At 28.3% G+C, this 15,442-nt stretch overlaps 3 protein-coding genes across 4 annotated transcripts; all 3 read right to left on the bottom strand.

Moving 5' to 3' along the window:
• Positions 1-483: 483 nt before the first annotated feature.
• On the bottom strand, positions 484-2,425 carry LOC123297415 (palmitoyl-protein thioesterase 1). Of its 2 annotated transcripts, none has more exons than XM_044879063.1 (5): positions 2,232-2,425; positions 1,933-2,170; positions 1,146-1,304; positions 803-1,097; positions 484-733 (listed from the first exon to the last, which is right to left on the bottom strand). In XM_044879063.1, the coding sequence occupies exons 1-5, from the start codon at positions 2,329-2,331 to the stop codon at positions 608-610; spliced, it is 918 nt and encodes a 305-aa protein (XP_044734998.1). In that variant the 5' UTR covers positions 2,332-2,425; the 3' UTR covers positions 484-607. The 2 variants fall into 2 exon arrangements, with proteins under 2 accessions (XP_044734998.1, XP_044734999.1); XM_044879064.1 differs by having other exon boundaries at positions 803-1,079.
• Positions 2,426-3,626: 1,201 nt separating this feature from the next.
• LOC123297416 (peptide methionine sulfoxide reductase-like) lies at positions 3,627-6,664 on the bottom strand. The gene is made up of 5 exons (XM_044879066.1): positions 6,454-6,664; positions 6,021-6,184; positions 5,016-5,136; positions 4,799-4,935; positions 3,627-4,047 (listed from the first exon to the last, which is right to left on the bottom strand). Exons 1-5 carry the CDS (start codon positions 6,511-6,513, stop codon positions 3,813-3,815), a joined length of 717 nt encoding a protein of 238 aa, XP_044735001.1. The 5' UTR covers positions 6,514-6,664; the 3' UTR covers positions 3,627-3,812.
• Positions 6,665-7,872: 1,208 nt separating this feature from the next.
• Positions 7,873-14,984, bottom strand: LOC123297417 (peptide methionine sulfoxide reductase-like). The gene is made up of 4 exons (XM_044879067.1): positions 14,749-14,984; positions 10,503-10,675; positions 9,783-10,040; positions 7,873-8,328 (listed from the first exon to the last, which is right to left on the bottom strand). The coding sequence occupies exons 2-4, from the start codon at positions 10,661-10,663 to the stop codon at positions 8,094-8,096; spliced, it is 654 nt and encodes a 217-aa protein (XP_044735002.1). The 5' UTR covers positions 10,664-10,675; positions 14,749-14,984; the 3' UTR covers positions 7,873-8,093.
• Positions 14,985-15,442: the final 458 nt, after the last annotated feature.

The raw sequence follows: 15,442 nt of genomic DNA, 5'->3' as shown, positions 1-15,442 counted from the left end.
GAATCTTATAGTCAGGATATGATAGATATTCGTGAATAGAGATAAGAGAATGCAAGTATTAGATTCCACAGTTTTGTTATACGGGGATTCTGGTGCCACCGTCCTAGGACTAGATTTTCCATAATTAAAATTTTAAATAGCTATTCTTCACAAAATTTGAAATAAAAGTTGCACAGGGCTGTTGAATTTACCTGAATGTGAAACAAGAGATTTCGTTTTTTACTCAACTGTGGCAGAGTTATGTTGATAGGTATCGGGAATTGGAAAAACCTACAAAACTTTTTCTCGATGCAATCTGAAGAGGAAATTTTTTTCTGTGTATAAAAGAGTATTGTACAAAGGCGTGGAATATAATAATAAACGGTTTTATAATTATTTTTTTATTGAATACAAAAATAATTAAATCACTTAATAAACTTAGTAAATCTTTATCATAAAAAATAATAATTTTATCATAAACAATTTATTTTATTTGAAGTAGTAGATTATTAAAACATAATCTCAGTAATGCCATCTAGAAATGTTAAAGAAAACATTTATAGAGAGCTCTGCATATAGGTAGACACTAGAGTTATTATAGGTAGTCGTCACTATTAGCAATAAAAAATTATTTAAAATATTTATTGATAATATTTTCAACAAACCAATCATCTGTAAATTGCAAATGATCACCTGGTGTTTCTAAAAACACTAATTTCTTTTGTTCATCCATATATTTTAAACCAAGACGATCCTAAAATAAATTTTTGAGTAAGTTCACATGTCTGCAGTACTAGAGCAATGATTTTATTTAGAATCATACCTCTTCATATAGATAAGTGTCCTGTAACTTTTGAACTTCAACAGCTTGTCCAGGTTTATACCAATAAAACCATTCGGTATCTCTAGGTTGTACAGTTGTATCGTTTTCAAATCGTACCATTACAAACTTATTTAATTTTTGTAAATTATTAATATAAGTTTGATTAACCACATTTTCATTATTTATGTCAGCCAAAAAAATACTACCTTTACGATATTCCTTCTCATTTAATGGATCATGCCAATATGTTGCTTGTACCAAATAATTTTGGACCCATCTACGGAAAATAAATGAACTACATTATTACATCAAATTATTGTAATTTGTGAATATTTGTCATTACGATTTATATGCAGCATAATTTAATAATTTTCGTATATAGTTGCATGTTTCATGAGCCACAGATCCACAGTTTGGTATTCCATAGACTCCTTGTTGAGGTCCACCCATTGATATTAAATTATACATAGCCGGTGAAGAATATTTTTGGGCCAAAGCACGTCTGAAATATGAAATTATATATCATTAAAATCAACATCGGGGACACTTCAGTAACAGGCATTTTCATCGATTTGCTTTTGTTTCGGACAGTTGTCAAAAAACTATTAAACAAAAGAAATTCTAATATTTTTTCGTAGAGATAATAACACATAGAGTAGGGGAGTCAGCCAAAAATGTGTCTATCGAAAAAAGAGAGAATGGAAACGAGGCTACCTATCTCAATCTGTCTCTCTGAACTATGTGTGTTTAGTAAAGATAAGTATGGGTCATTAATCTTCCCTCTTTTTGTATTTGTTGGGCGCTCACACTCGCAGGCCTGCCTATGGCTACTCTATATGTTATTATGTCTATGTATATTTAACCTTTATCAAACAGTTCTTTTTGACCAATATGTATTGTCTTTACTTAATTGACATTTGTCAGAAACAAAAAAAAAAGGATTTTCTAAATGAAAAGTCCTAATAGCCGAAAGGGTTCAATTTATCAATAGGTTAATGGCAATCATTATAGTTTATAAAACAATTTATGGTGTTATTGCGAGCCGTAAAATTTTAATTTAGTCAATTCAGTCAATATCAAAAATTGCTGAACTCACCCAACGTAATTTTTAACAAAATTTTTAAACTTACAAAAATAAGCCGCCTTGAGAAAATCCAAGTGAATTAAATCCATTTTTTAATTTTGGGTCATTTACTATAAGATCATGAGCGATTTCTAATTGTTTTTTAACAAGCATAAAATAACCATTTTCAACGTCGCTAGGTATACTATCGCCGATTTGTAATGATAACACATAAATTCCTGGTACTTCGCGTTCGATTAATTTTTTTATGCGACCCATACTAAATGGGAAACAACAACTGTCACCTAAAAAGGAATTTTTTTAATTATTCTAATTTTTGCAGAATAGGTTAATAATTTTACATACCCATTCCATGCCAAATAACTACAGGTTTTATATCTGTTTTATTTTCACCGAAAACGAAACCGATTAAACTTAAAACACAAAGAAAAGTAATAATTTTCATTGTTATTATTTTGTCAAACAGTGACTTGTGAGAATTGATGATATTTGATTCTCTTCTACCAATTGTAAGTCAATTATACTGACAAAACTATAACAACTGCAACGGTTAAGTACCTAAGTACATGCAAAAACAACTTGAACCTTGGTTTTGATAAAGATATTCATAGAATTTTAAAAATAATTCTCAGAGTTATCAATTTTTTTGTTTCTTTTGTTATATTATATAAAATAGAATTGTTTAGTTATAAATTTAATATCAATACATTAATTAATTCAAGGCTATACAGAATCGGTACAATTTCTTGAAGAGTAAGGAAAATTTGTTTTAAAAAAAATTTAATAAAAAACACTTTTTAATATGCCAAGTTTCTAAAATGAGCTAAAAAGTATAAAATCACTCAATAATATTATTGATACAGAATAGCATAATCTTAATGTTAATTTTTGTCGAAGAATGATCGAAAAGTACTTCATCCTTTTAACAATTAAAACCAATCAAAGCTTATACACAAAATGGAAATCTTGGATAAAATAAACGATCTTAAAATTATTTCTGTATTCAGTTGTAGCGTTATCCCATGCGTATATGTAAAAAAATACATCGAACAGACGAAACAAAAGCTCAGATGCTTTAGTGTGCACGGCACAAAAAATTTATATAGTTTAATTTTGATTCTTGTAATAATTATTTATTTACAACTTGTAGTACAATGTAAAGCTTATAGAGCTTCAAAAGATTTAATGAATATGATTGAAACGTCGGTCGAAAACAATTTCATTTTTTGATTCACTTTCAGAAACATTTTTCATGAACAGATAAGAAAGCGAGTTATTAAAAACTTAAAAATGAAATAATTTCTTTAGCAGAAACAAATCAAAATTTACTCTATTGATTTTAATATAAATGTATCATACTTATTAATTATTTAATAAAAATATGGGACGTAGTAACTAAGTATAGATCGTGGCATTTACTTGAAAAATCCATGTGTGATATAATTACCGCATCCAGGAAGAAAAAATAAAAAATCCTAAAGAATTGTATAAATTTAAAATTTATTCATTTAATTTACATAATTTAAAAAAATACAAAACAATAATTAACCGAATAATTAGCTAAAAATAAAAAAATATATATGTTTTCTGAATACAAATTACTTTAAACCCTGAAACAAAAACACACCTGAGAATTATTATTATATGTTTAAAATAATTTTAAAAACCGCCACACGATACCTTTTAATTTTATTAACTTCTTTCACGGGAAAAATTTATTTAAAATTAATATTTAAAAATTTGCTTTGTTTAAAAATATAACTGCTAAAGAATAAAATAACATGCAGTTGTATCCATTCCTTTGAGGATTCAAAATTAACATTTCCGTGAGATAGCTAAAAACAATTGTTATTTTGCTAGCATGTAATGGCGTACAATAAAATTTAACAAATAAAATTTGCAACTATAATTTTTTTTTGATTATCATCAACATGATAAACTGCCACCCTTATTTTCTATAATTAATTTTCGGACATAATCAGCAGTGCCTTGATCTATACCAAAGCTTTCAACTTCTGATTCAAATTGTTCTAGACCACCTAATCCAACCACATAACCATTTAATCTCGCGGCAACATGTGATGTTTGCAGCAAATTTCTTCTTAATCCAAGTGCATTTACTAGATACTTATGACGTTGGAGTTTAAATTTTTGGTGGTAACTAAAAATATGGAAATTTTATATGTTATAAAGTGAAAACTGTTAAGAGCGAGTTTTGGTGAGTTTATGATATTTAGTTAAAAATATTCATCTAAAGAGCTTCGGTTAGTTCAAATATTTTATAGCGGTTTTTAAAAAAATAATATGATTTTCTAAATCTTCAAATCTTGAAAACTTTGATAATATTTTTAAAATATCTTTATTTCAAAATCTTAAAACAGTCCTTTATTATGTTACCGTTATTTTGAAGACTTTTCAGTCTTCCAAACGGTGTGACAATAAGTTCGTTCTTTATCGAGCCTAAACATTGTGTGTCAATAACTAAGAAAATATGAAGGATTTAAATGAACAAATAGAAAGAAAGAAAAATAACACTTGGTGACGTCATATCTGCAATTATCATAAAGACTACATTTCAAAAATTGTTTTACAAGAATGAGATTAAACTATGTAATTGCTTAAATCCTTTATATTTATCAATCGATTTTAATTTTGATTTCAGATTTATTCTCGCACATTTTCAAATTTTTACGAAAGATAATCTGAAATCGACATCAGGACAAAGGCCTATTGTGTTTTTTTGTGTTAAACACAATATCGTGGAATCAACACTCCATCAAAATGGTGGAATATAACATAAGAATTCTCACTAATTATCCATTTGTCTCTTTCGTATTTTTGAGATAACAGATCGTATCTCAAAAAAATGAGAGGAACAAAGTTTTCTATTAAAAGGGTTTTCTTTTACTTACTCTTCTGCCGGGTAAAATATACCAGCTGGTCGGATTTCAGTAACAATTTGTATATTACGTTTTTTTTCTTCAGCTGTTTTTTGTTCTTCAGCCAATTTTTTCTGCTCTTCATCATGGTATAATATTAAAGATATATACTGAAAATAAATTAAACAGTTTTCAATACATTTCTTAAATTAGAAGATAAATAAATGCAAACCAACCACTTAATTCAAACCTGTCTTTTAAATTTTTTTGTTAAACCATATTCATGATTTATAAAAAAGGTGTGTAATAATTGTTTATAGCTCACTGCATCTGGGTTAAAATCAACTTCAATTACTTCTGTATGATCTCCACTAAAATAAGAAATAAAATTATTTTTAAGTATACCTACAAAGCGTTCCGATAATAGCCCAGTTAACTTCAATTACTTTTATTGATTTGTTACTGAGACAATTTGTTACAAAAATGTCTTTGACTTGGAAAGTGTCATAACAACTTTAATCATATTTTAAATCTGCATTCTGTGGTCCGCAATTTTTTTTAAATAATAGAGTTCTTGATACAAATGAAACGTCTAATTTTTGCATTAGATTAAGAAATAGTTCACGATTTCGAAATTAAAATCGTTTCCGCAACTTTTAACTACTACAAGAAATTCCTACCGCAGCTCTTTAGCTGTCATTACAACCATAACTTTTAATTACTACCACAGTACAGGAAGTAATTAATAATTTTCTGCGGTAGAGAAAAGTTGCGGAAACGATTTTAATTCGAAATCGTGAACTTTTTGTTATTTCTAAATCCAATGCAACAAGTAAAATGTATAAAATTTAAAAACCCCCGAGAAATTTTTCGGGTAAGAAACCCTAAACTCGTATTTGAAACGTATCTAAGAACATTCTACATTAAATTACCTTTTGCCTTAGAGCCTTCTCGAAACTGAACCGATTTTAAGGATCATCGCCTATTTTTTAGTTATTCCGGGTACGTTTCATCCGTTTAGGCGCTACGATGCCACAGACAGACATACACTTATAGCGGTCAAACTTATAACACCCCTTTTTTGGTTAGGGGGTTAAAAATGAGAGGTTTTAATCAGTATCAATAGCTCTCCTCAAAAAATTACGAATAATTGCAGCATGCAGGTTTAATAGTATAATTTTACGAAAACTAAGAGAAACGGGCAATAAAAGAACTTTTTAACAAATTTTAAAATCATCCAATTTTTTAAACGTACATGTTATTATAATTCGCATTAGGTTTAGTTCCGCCAGAATATCCAACTCTTGTTCGCAATACTCCTGGAACTACACCAAACACGCAATCACCACTCCAGAAACATCCCATACCAAATGTAGCCTTTTTATAAGGAATATCCACTTCATGGTTAATAGCCATTGTCTGGATCACACACACACACAGAAGTTAATTAACAAATAACAATTAAAATTAATTTAAAAAAAAAAAGAAAGTCTGTGACTGAATACCAAAACAATAGACAGTTGGTACGATATCTGTCGAATATTAATGAAAACATAAACAAAACAATGGGGTCATGGTTGAAAGGGAAATCAATGATTCATCTCCAAAAGTAGAAAGAATTTTATGTAATATGAAAAAATAGAACAATTTATAATTGATTTTAGAATAGAAAATGAATATTAACTTACATTAATCGTAGATCTCGTAACTATGCCCCCAAATAGTTTTTCCGTTAATGTTCGAAGCATTGTAATAAAATTTTAAAATTATGTAAATAATTTAAAGGTAATTTTTTTTTAAAATGATTATTTGATTTGAACTTCACCTTGAATGACGTAATTCTAGTCTAAATAAATTTTATAACCTATAAAATTATGTCTGGTTGTTTGTATTATGATTTTATTCTGAAGATAAATAAAAAATGTATGCCATACCGTATGACAATGTTTTATTCATATAAGTTAACATTCTACAAAGATCTTAAAAACCTCGGACACCTGTTTGTTTTAATACGTTTTATACAACTCATTTAATGTTTTTCTCAGTTATGTAAAACGAATTAAATTTGTGATTCATACTGCTGTTTAAAAATTTTATCAACATAGCTGCCATTATATTATTTTATGACATAGTACATAGTCATTCAAGCGTTTTTTAAGTAATCATGTGGACATTTATTTGGCAAAGAATTAATTGAAATTACTGATATTGCCAAAAACGCATTAAGCTCATTAGAAATAAGATAGAGATCAAGCACACGATATAAAAAATATGGCGCGTGATTTCTATTGTTATAATGCGCTAATTTTAGAATGTCGAAAATTTTGTATTTGAAAACCTAGGTTTCGTTTTGGCTGAAAACCAGGATACATATACTTTTATACCTAGTGGCATTGATCAGTGACTAAAGGATAACGGCGGAATCAAATCTAAAATTTTTTACGGTATTACATATTATTAAAGTTATACGTTTAATAGTTGTTTATTTCCGTAAATATTGTCTCTATCATTTTGTGAATCACTATTTCAAAAGTAATTTCAGGCTTCCAAAGCTTTTTGCACTGCATATGTTTAATTGGAACGTTTTTTGATGAGTTCCGTACGAGAACATATATATGTAAAGACGTGAAATTTGATTTGTTTTCCATAGATATATTCCCATAGTTAGCTATAGGTAATAATGGAATTCTTTTCTAATAAAGTAACAGCTCATGATTGATTGGGATCAGATTCAACAGATTTGTCATGAAAATTATTTTCAAATTTTAACGAAATGAAGCGAAGTTTAACAAAATGAATTAAAAGGTATTCTGTTCGTTGAAAGTTTCTCCATGGAGACACATTACCACTGTAAGCGCTCACGCTCGTTTCCGCCAAGCTCAGAATATGAAATAATGAATTTCCTGAAAACGATATATTTTAATTAAAGGAACTAAATTATAATACACACTTTTCTTAATAAATTTTTTTTCTTGATAAAATTTAACAAATTATTAATGTACTAATTATCCTCATTAATTAATCAGTACATTCTATATATTTCTTATAAATTAATACAATATTAATTAAAATTTAATTAAACACAAAAAGTTTGGTGTATAATACTGTTTTTTTAAAGTAAATTAAAAGCTAATAATTAAAAAACACTGCCTATATTGATTAATTAAAAAATGTTTATGTAATAGTATAAACCGGTATACCATTTCTTTGATTACAACTGTCTTTTTAAAAAAATATTGTCTCTTTAAAAAAAATGATCCCCATCACCATTTTTAATATTAACCAATTAAAAAATTTCGTTTAAATAAAAACAAAAGAACAGTTTTTGTTAACAATACAACATTCCCCCCTCATTTTTCCGTAATTGTTCTCTGACATATTCAGCTGTTTTATCATCGAGACCCAACTTTGGTATGTCTGATTCAAATTGTTCCATACCCCCCAAACCCACAACATAACCGTTTAAACGAGCGGCCACATGTGATGTCTGTAAAAGTTTGCGTGTAAGTCCAATTGCGTCCACTAAATCGGAATGACCTTGCAATCGATATTTTTGATGGTAGCTGAAACAAAAAGAAGAATTTGTTGAAGAACAAAAAATAATAGCTTTCTATTTTTGAGAATTAAATTATGTTGTTATGATAGCTTATTATCACATGTTTATATGATTGAATTGTTGGGCCACTTCTATGCGACTGATTTAATCGGTTATTAATGGGTCTATATACCTACACCAATTAAAATTACTAGCTCGACCCGTGCGGAATTCCGCTCCCATAGTTACCGTAAACAACAAAGAACTCGCACAAATTAAATGTAATCTGCATTTCGGTCAAACTTTTTCAAAATTTGGCAAATGATAGTTGAAGCTATTCTTAAGAAAAGTTCCAATGGTCACAAGTCATGAAAATGACAGAATTTGATGTTATAGCTAAATTAAAGCTGGAAAATGTACTTATTTGTTAAATATGTACTTATGTGTGTATAGGCAAATACATATACAGATATGTATAACTACATGCATACGTGTGTCTTTTAATGTATGGTGTCGTTTTTTAATTCTTTTTTTTTTTAAGAATATGTTACGAAATTCAAAGAAGAAACAGTGTTAAATGTTCAGTGGATTAATAACACGAATTGGTAAGATCAATATTTTCAGCTACATATATACGTATATGATATTTGACAGATAAATTACAAAATTTTTTTTTATATAAATGAGTTCATTTTCCAATTTTAATTTAGCGATAGCTTGAAAAAAATCCGCCTATGGGCCACAACAAATGTTAACGTGGCAGTGTCTTCACTTACACAATATATTCATTGAAGCTCGATTCTTTGTTTTAGACACAGCATCCTAAAGAATACTTTGTAATTATTTTATTTAATGAGGATACTGCTGGTTGCTACGGATGACTGAATGTGATACTTTTTATCAGTTCAGTATAATTAATTTATAACAAGACAATTAATTAAATATGTTTGACTGATAAAATTGTACATGCTTTTAATTATTAATCAGCTGGCTAAAATCACATTTTTGGGCGATTCTTTTATTTATTTTTATACTTTATCAATTGAGACGTGTCGGCTACATAAAATGAGATTAAATTATTTTAGCCTGTACACAGGTGGACTAAAATTCTGTTAGATCTTAGATTGATGAACTCATGCAATAGCTCTTACTAGGACCAACGTAAACACGCAACATTTAAAACATTCTAAGTTTTATTACTATAATATTGCATTTGATGAGTCCACAAGAATTTTACAAAAAAAGTTGCAAATATATGAACACTGAGTAGGTTGTACGAACACCAAGGCAAGTTTAGACTTACAGATTTAAAAACGGAGGATTATTCCTCGTCAGTTGTTATGATACCGTCTGTCTGTTGAAGGAGGGGAGTGGTTTTGAAAAATTGAAATTTTTTTCTCATAATGTGAAACTTTTCGCATTTTTAAACTGATAAAAATTTAAAATAACACAAAAAATGAAATAAAATATTTAAAAACTTACTCTTCAGCAGGATAAAATGCACCAGCTGGTATAATTTCCGTAATTAATTCTTCACTACTCTTTGCAGCTTCTTCTTTCAACGATTGTGTAGCCAATTGTTTTTGTTCCTCATCATGATATAAAATTAAGGACATATATTGTCTTTTAATTGGTGCTGTTAAACTATATTCATGGAAATTCCAAAATTTATCTAATAGATCGGCGTACGATATTTTTGTTGGATCATAATCGATTTCAATTACTTCTGTATGATCGCCCCTTTAACAAACAAAAAATCCTCAGGCGTATACAAATATAAGGGGAGATATATCATGGAACTAATACTTAATAAGAAACTTAATTAGCACAACATATAAATTATACTCAATTGATGACAATGATTTTCGTCCAGGATTTTACGCGGTATCTCAAAAATTACTCACCTAATCGTTGATTTTAAGCAATATTTCAAAAAAAGTTCATCCAATAGTCAAAAACACCGTTTTTGGAATTTTTTTGGGTCAAAATTTTTTGAATTTGTCCGTCTACCGCGCACTTTGAGAATCAAATATTTAGCAATTATAAATCTTTCGCATTAGGTAATTTACTAACATTATCTGCCTTCAGTGACTTCGATTATTTCTTTTTGATACGGATTCATACACTCAGATTTTTCAGAAAAATCGAAAGTTAAATATAATTAGGTATAAAAAAAATTAAGAATAATTTGTAACTACTTACATGTTACGATATTCAGGATCTGGCGTTGTACCCCCTGAATATCCAACTCGTGTTCGTAAAACACCGTCCATTACACCAAACAATGAATCACAGCCCCAAAAACATCCCATGCCAAATGTGGCCTTACGATATGGAACGTTAATTTCATGTTTAACAATCATCTTTTATTGTGTCTACAAAAAACAAATTAAAAACGTTGTTATTAGCTTGCGAAGTTATCGCACACTGTTGATAAATTTTTACTAAACTTTTTTCATTAACAAATTTTTTTGACAATTGGCTTTAGGCCAGACATAATATGAGTGCGATAAAAAATTTATTGGACCAGTTTATTTAATTAAAAATGTCAAGGTCCCTCAGGAAGTCTATTTGAAATTAAGAGTTATAATTAAGCGGAACGTAAATTGGGCACTTTTATCAACCTCCTAAAATCGAGTAAAAATGGGGTTTACCATCGTTTCTCAGACCACATCTATAACAGAGGCCACCCACATCATTAGTTTTAATCTTTATTTTTACAACTGAATATACAATTATTTTTTTATGGCGTGGGTGGAGTCGGTTACTTCGTTCTTACCCAAGCGACGACAGTGTGATCAATTTACCGACCCATTTACTATTTTTCTTCAAACTGCTGCTGCTTGGATTCGAAGACTTAAAATATATTTCAAAAAAATTAGTTTCCCTTTTAATCTAATATTTTTTTAATTAACATTGGTGGCAAAACCTCCTTAACTAACGCAACGCTAAGTGATCCATGCTGTATTCTTTCTGCCTCAAGTGTAGACACCACCCCTCATGATTCTCAACATTTAAAGGATTGTGAGGACTAAGTTTTTTTTGTAATTTTAAAAGAAATTTTTTACAAAGTTAAAAGCAAAAATCTAAGTTACTTTACCTAAAATTTGTAATTATTTTTGCAATAATGGAAATATTCAGTCAAATTTATTACTACACGAAGAGTTGTGCAAGAATTTCATATATTATAGTGCGAAAACCCTTCAAAAACGGCCAAAATTTTTATTTTACTCGACCATAATGCATCATATCATAGAGCAGCAATCGATTGTATGAACTAGAAAGAAATTATAAACAGTTTAAGGGTCGATAAGAAAGGTAATAATAAAAGAAATAATACTTCTTCAAAAAATTACTATAATCATTTATACAGGTAAAAAGTGCCCAATTTACTTTCTTTGTAAAAATATATGGTATAATAAATAAAATCGGTGTTGTAATAGATGTTTGTCCTTGTAGGGAAATAATAGAGACCGTGAATTTAGTTAATATATTTGGGAGTGCTTAAATTGATAAGAAATTTTTCACACATTAAAATCATAGCAAGGCCAAAATTATCAATTTTAATATTTTTTTTACATTCTACATGAATTACATTAGCCAAATTTGTTGCAGATTCAACCTGTTCTTTGCACGTGGCCAGGGTCATAGCTGAGGTTTGGAGCGCTTATGACAAATTTGATTTTTGCGGCTCCAAAACTATTTTTTAGGAAAAGAAACAATACAAAGCTCACAAAGCAAAACAGTAAAATAACCACGCTTCCTTGAAATTTTCACTTCTGATATATGCTCTCGCAGGCAGTATTCCTACTACACAGAACATATACGAATTTTTCAGCATATTGAGAATATTTAAGAATCTGGTAGAGGGCAGAATATAATTACTGTTTCTGGAAAATAACTGAAATCAAAAACTACACAGACAAAAACTGCACCTATACTTGAATCATATCATCTTGAAATGTTTGGCCTAAAAATTTTATAAATTCAATAGTATTTTGGCATAGACACATACTTCGCCATAAAATCAATAGAAAATCTGGGTCCAAGGATGAACAACTATCTTACCCGCCCCTTGTCCGATAGGTACCTCCGTGAATATAGGGTCCTTGAAAGTTCTAGAGAAATAAGCCCTAAAACGGCAATGAACTATTGAGTAGAAACATATACACTGAACGAATATGTAATATCGAAAACTACTTAACCAGAAACATAGGTGAAAAAGTATAAAGTGGTAGTTATCCAGTTTTAAAAAAGGAAAATAAATTAAAATTATCTAATCGTTTATTCATTATCCACCTTCTTTTACTGGAGTACAAATATATTCTACAGCAGATCGACTCCATTTTTTTACGTGCAAAAAATGTTATACTTTAATATACCATACTGAGTATAAACGAAAACACATTTATTCTCTACGCAATTATTTGCTCAAGAAATAAAGTAAGCTTTCTTTTTATATACATAATTTATATACGTATTTGTTTGCAAACATTAAAAGCCTTGAAAAAATTTAAAGTATCTATATTTAAAAATTAAAAATTAATTTGGCGTTTGAACGTAGAGTAATGATTTTCACAAGATTTATCTAAGATATTTTAAGAAAACGAGACTATATTATTCTTTTAATAGAAAACACCTATACAAGTTAGTGTTATTACAACCGCCACGCTAGCCTAAAAAAGTAAATTAACTATAATAATCTGAATACCTATATATTTTTTTAAATTTTATACATTTGCAAAAATAAAAATTAATAATAATAGCCAAAAAAACATAGGTAATTATTTTAGATTAGTTTTGAGAAAAAAAAACAAATAGTTTTTAACTGTAAATATTGTGCTAAAATAATGTTACATAAAAAAATTAATAATAAATAGGTATTTGTTAAAAATAAATATGGGAAAAATAGATTACAAAAATTTAACAGTTCGTTCACATTATTTTTAGCAAAAAAAAATATTTTTTAATCAAAATTTAATATCTTTTTTGAAGATACATTTGTTTTGAGTCTGAAACTATTATCTTGTTTTTCAACCAACATTTTTTGTAGTCGCGTACTATGAACTTTTTTTATGAGATTGTTGTCATAAAAACTTGGGAATTATAATTTTTATATAAGTGTTTATTTTATTTTCGAAATACCAAATTTATTTCCCCCTTAAGCTTTCGTTATATAAAAAAATACTTTAGGAAAAAATATTCGCAAAACAAAATATTCGGCTTGTTACATTTAAATTGAATTATGTTGATTCGTGTGTTTTTATAAATATATAGACTAACAGTTACCCACCCGTTTCGTCGGGTAATTTACTATATTACCTCATTAAAGAATGAATTTTCATAAAAAAGAGAAAGTTCCAAACCATGAACACATATAGTGTGTTGCATTTAAGATGAAGACACCCTCATATTTTCATTATATATAAGAATCTCGATTTGAAATTTTGTACCGTCATACAGACAGGGTGATAAGGTCACATTTTTTAAATGGATACAAGATACAGATGTTCTAGTTAGTTTTGTGAAACATAAATTTTGAGCACGTGTCTAATAAAAAACCGTTTTTAAGTTATACCTTAAAAGACTTAATTATCATTAAAAAAAGTTTAAAACTGCCTTAACAAATTTTCAAAATTAATATAAATAAGTAGGAATCAAAATAAAAAATAAACAAGCAAACGAAATCGAACAAGTTTTAAACATAAATGATTTTAGGTCACAAGCATTTTTAATTATTACAAAGGGTTTCCATTTGAAATGAAAAAACTTTACATGAGATTTAAAAATTTTTTTATTTTAAAAAGTATTTTCAAATTCTATGGTATAGGATGTGACTCACAACTTCGTTGGATAGCGTGATATATAATTAATATCGCCGGTGTAATAAATAACGCATGCAAATTATTAAATTATTTTATCAAAATAAGTGATTCAGTTCGATCGGGGTATTAGATGATTTTTATTTGCGAATGCTTATTGTTAAAATGATGAGTGAGAAAAATTTATTCAATCGGGAAAAGATCCAACAACACGTGACTGTCTCCGAAACACGTGAATACATGTGGCTGGTGTTATTTTTCACACAAATTGCCAATCATTCTACACTTAAAAAAAATTAACATAATATCTCATACGCAAAACTATTTAAGTTGAAAGGTCTATCATTTTAAATGAAAATCCGGTTTATTTTTAATAATTATTTTTAATTATTGGGTTCATAAACTCTAATTAATTAAAAAGAAAAATACTCCCTCATTTAAAACAATAAATAAAACTTTATCGCAACCAATAATTATTATGTCTAAAATAAGATACAAATTTAAATTATTAAAATTTATCATTAATAAATAAATTAAACTAGTTCATTGTCAAGCAACAATTTATTGAACTAATTTTACAAATCAAGAACAAAATAGAAAAAAAAAACAAATTAATGCAAACTTACATTGTTAATTGTTGCGAAAAAAAAGATTGAAACAATGTCTGTGATTAATTGTTTGTGCCGAACGATAAAATCGAACAATCCGTACTATAACACAGCTTCAGATAAAATGACGCAATAATATGGTTGTATGCGTTAAATAACTGTTCGTAGATGGAGAAAAGCGTTTTTATTAAAAAAAACTGTACGAACCAAAACAAATTACCTTGCCCCTCACCGATCACACTTATTACACAGAGCGGTCAATCAATCAAATGAAACTTGTTAATGTGTATATGTTACAAATGTTTCAATCTTTGGAGATTATGATTTCTTTAAACAAATAAAAATCAATACGCTGTAATTACTCGATACAGTGAGTGCCTTAATATATCAATCAAATCAATAAATGGATCAGTAAATAGATCAATAATATATCAATAAGAAGATCAATTAATAAAATTTTCTAAATTTTGTATTACTAGCTCGACCCGTACGGAAATCCTGAAATTAATATTAGGAGAACATGTATTAATAAAAACTAAAACCCCGATAATTACAGAAATTTCATCTGAAATTGTTATGAGAAGTAAAATCATCATTACAGTCGGGGGACCTCTTTTCGGTCTTGAGGAAAACTGTTTAATCTTAGAGGTCCCCCGACTGTAATGACGATTTTACTTATCATAACAATTTCAGGTGAAAATATTTTCTTGGG

Source organism: Chrysoperla carnea, chromosome 4, assembly GCF_905475395.1.
Source record: "Chrysoperla carnea chromosome 4, inChrCarn1.1, whole genome shotgun sequence".
NCBI classification, from domain to species: domain Eukaryota; kingdom Metazoa; phylum Arthropoda; class Insecta; order Neuroptera; family Chrysopidae; genus Chrysoperla; species Chrysoperla carnea.
The sequence above is the reverse complement of the archived record's forward strand: the minus strand, read 5'-3'. Positions and strand labels throughout refer to the sequence as shown.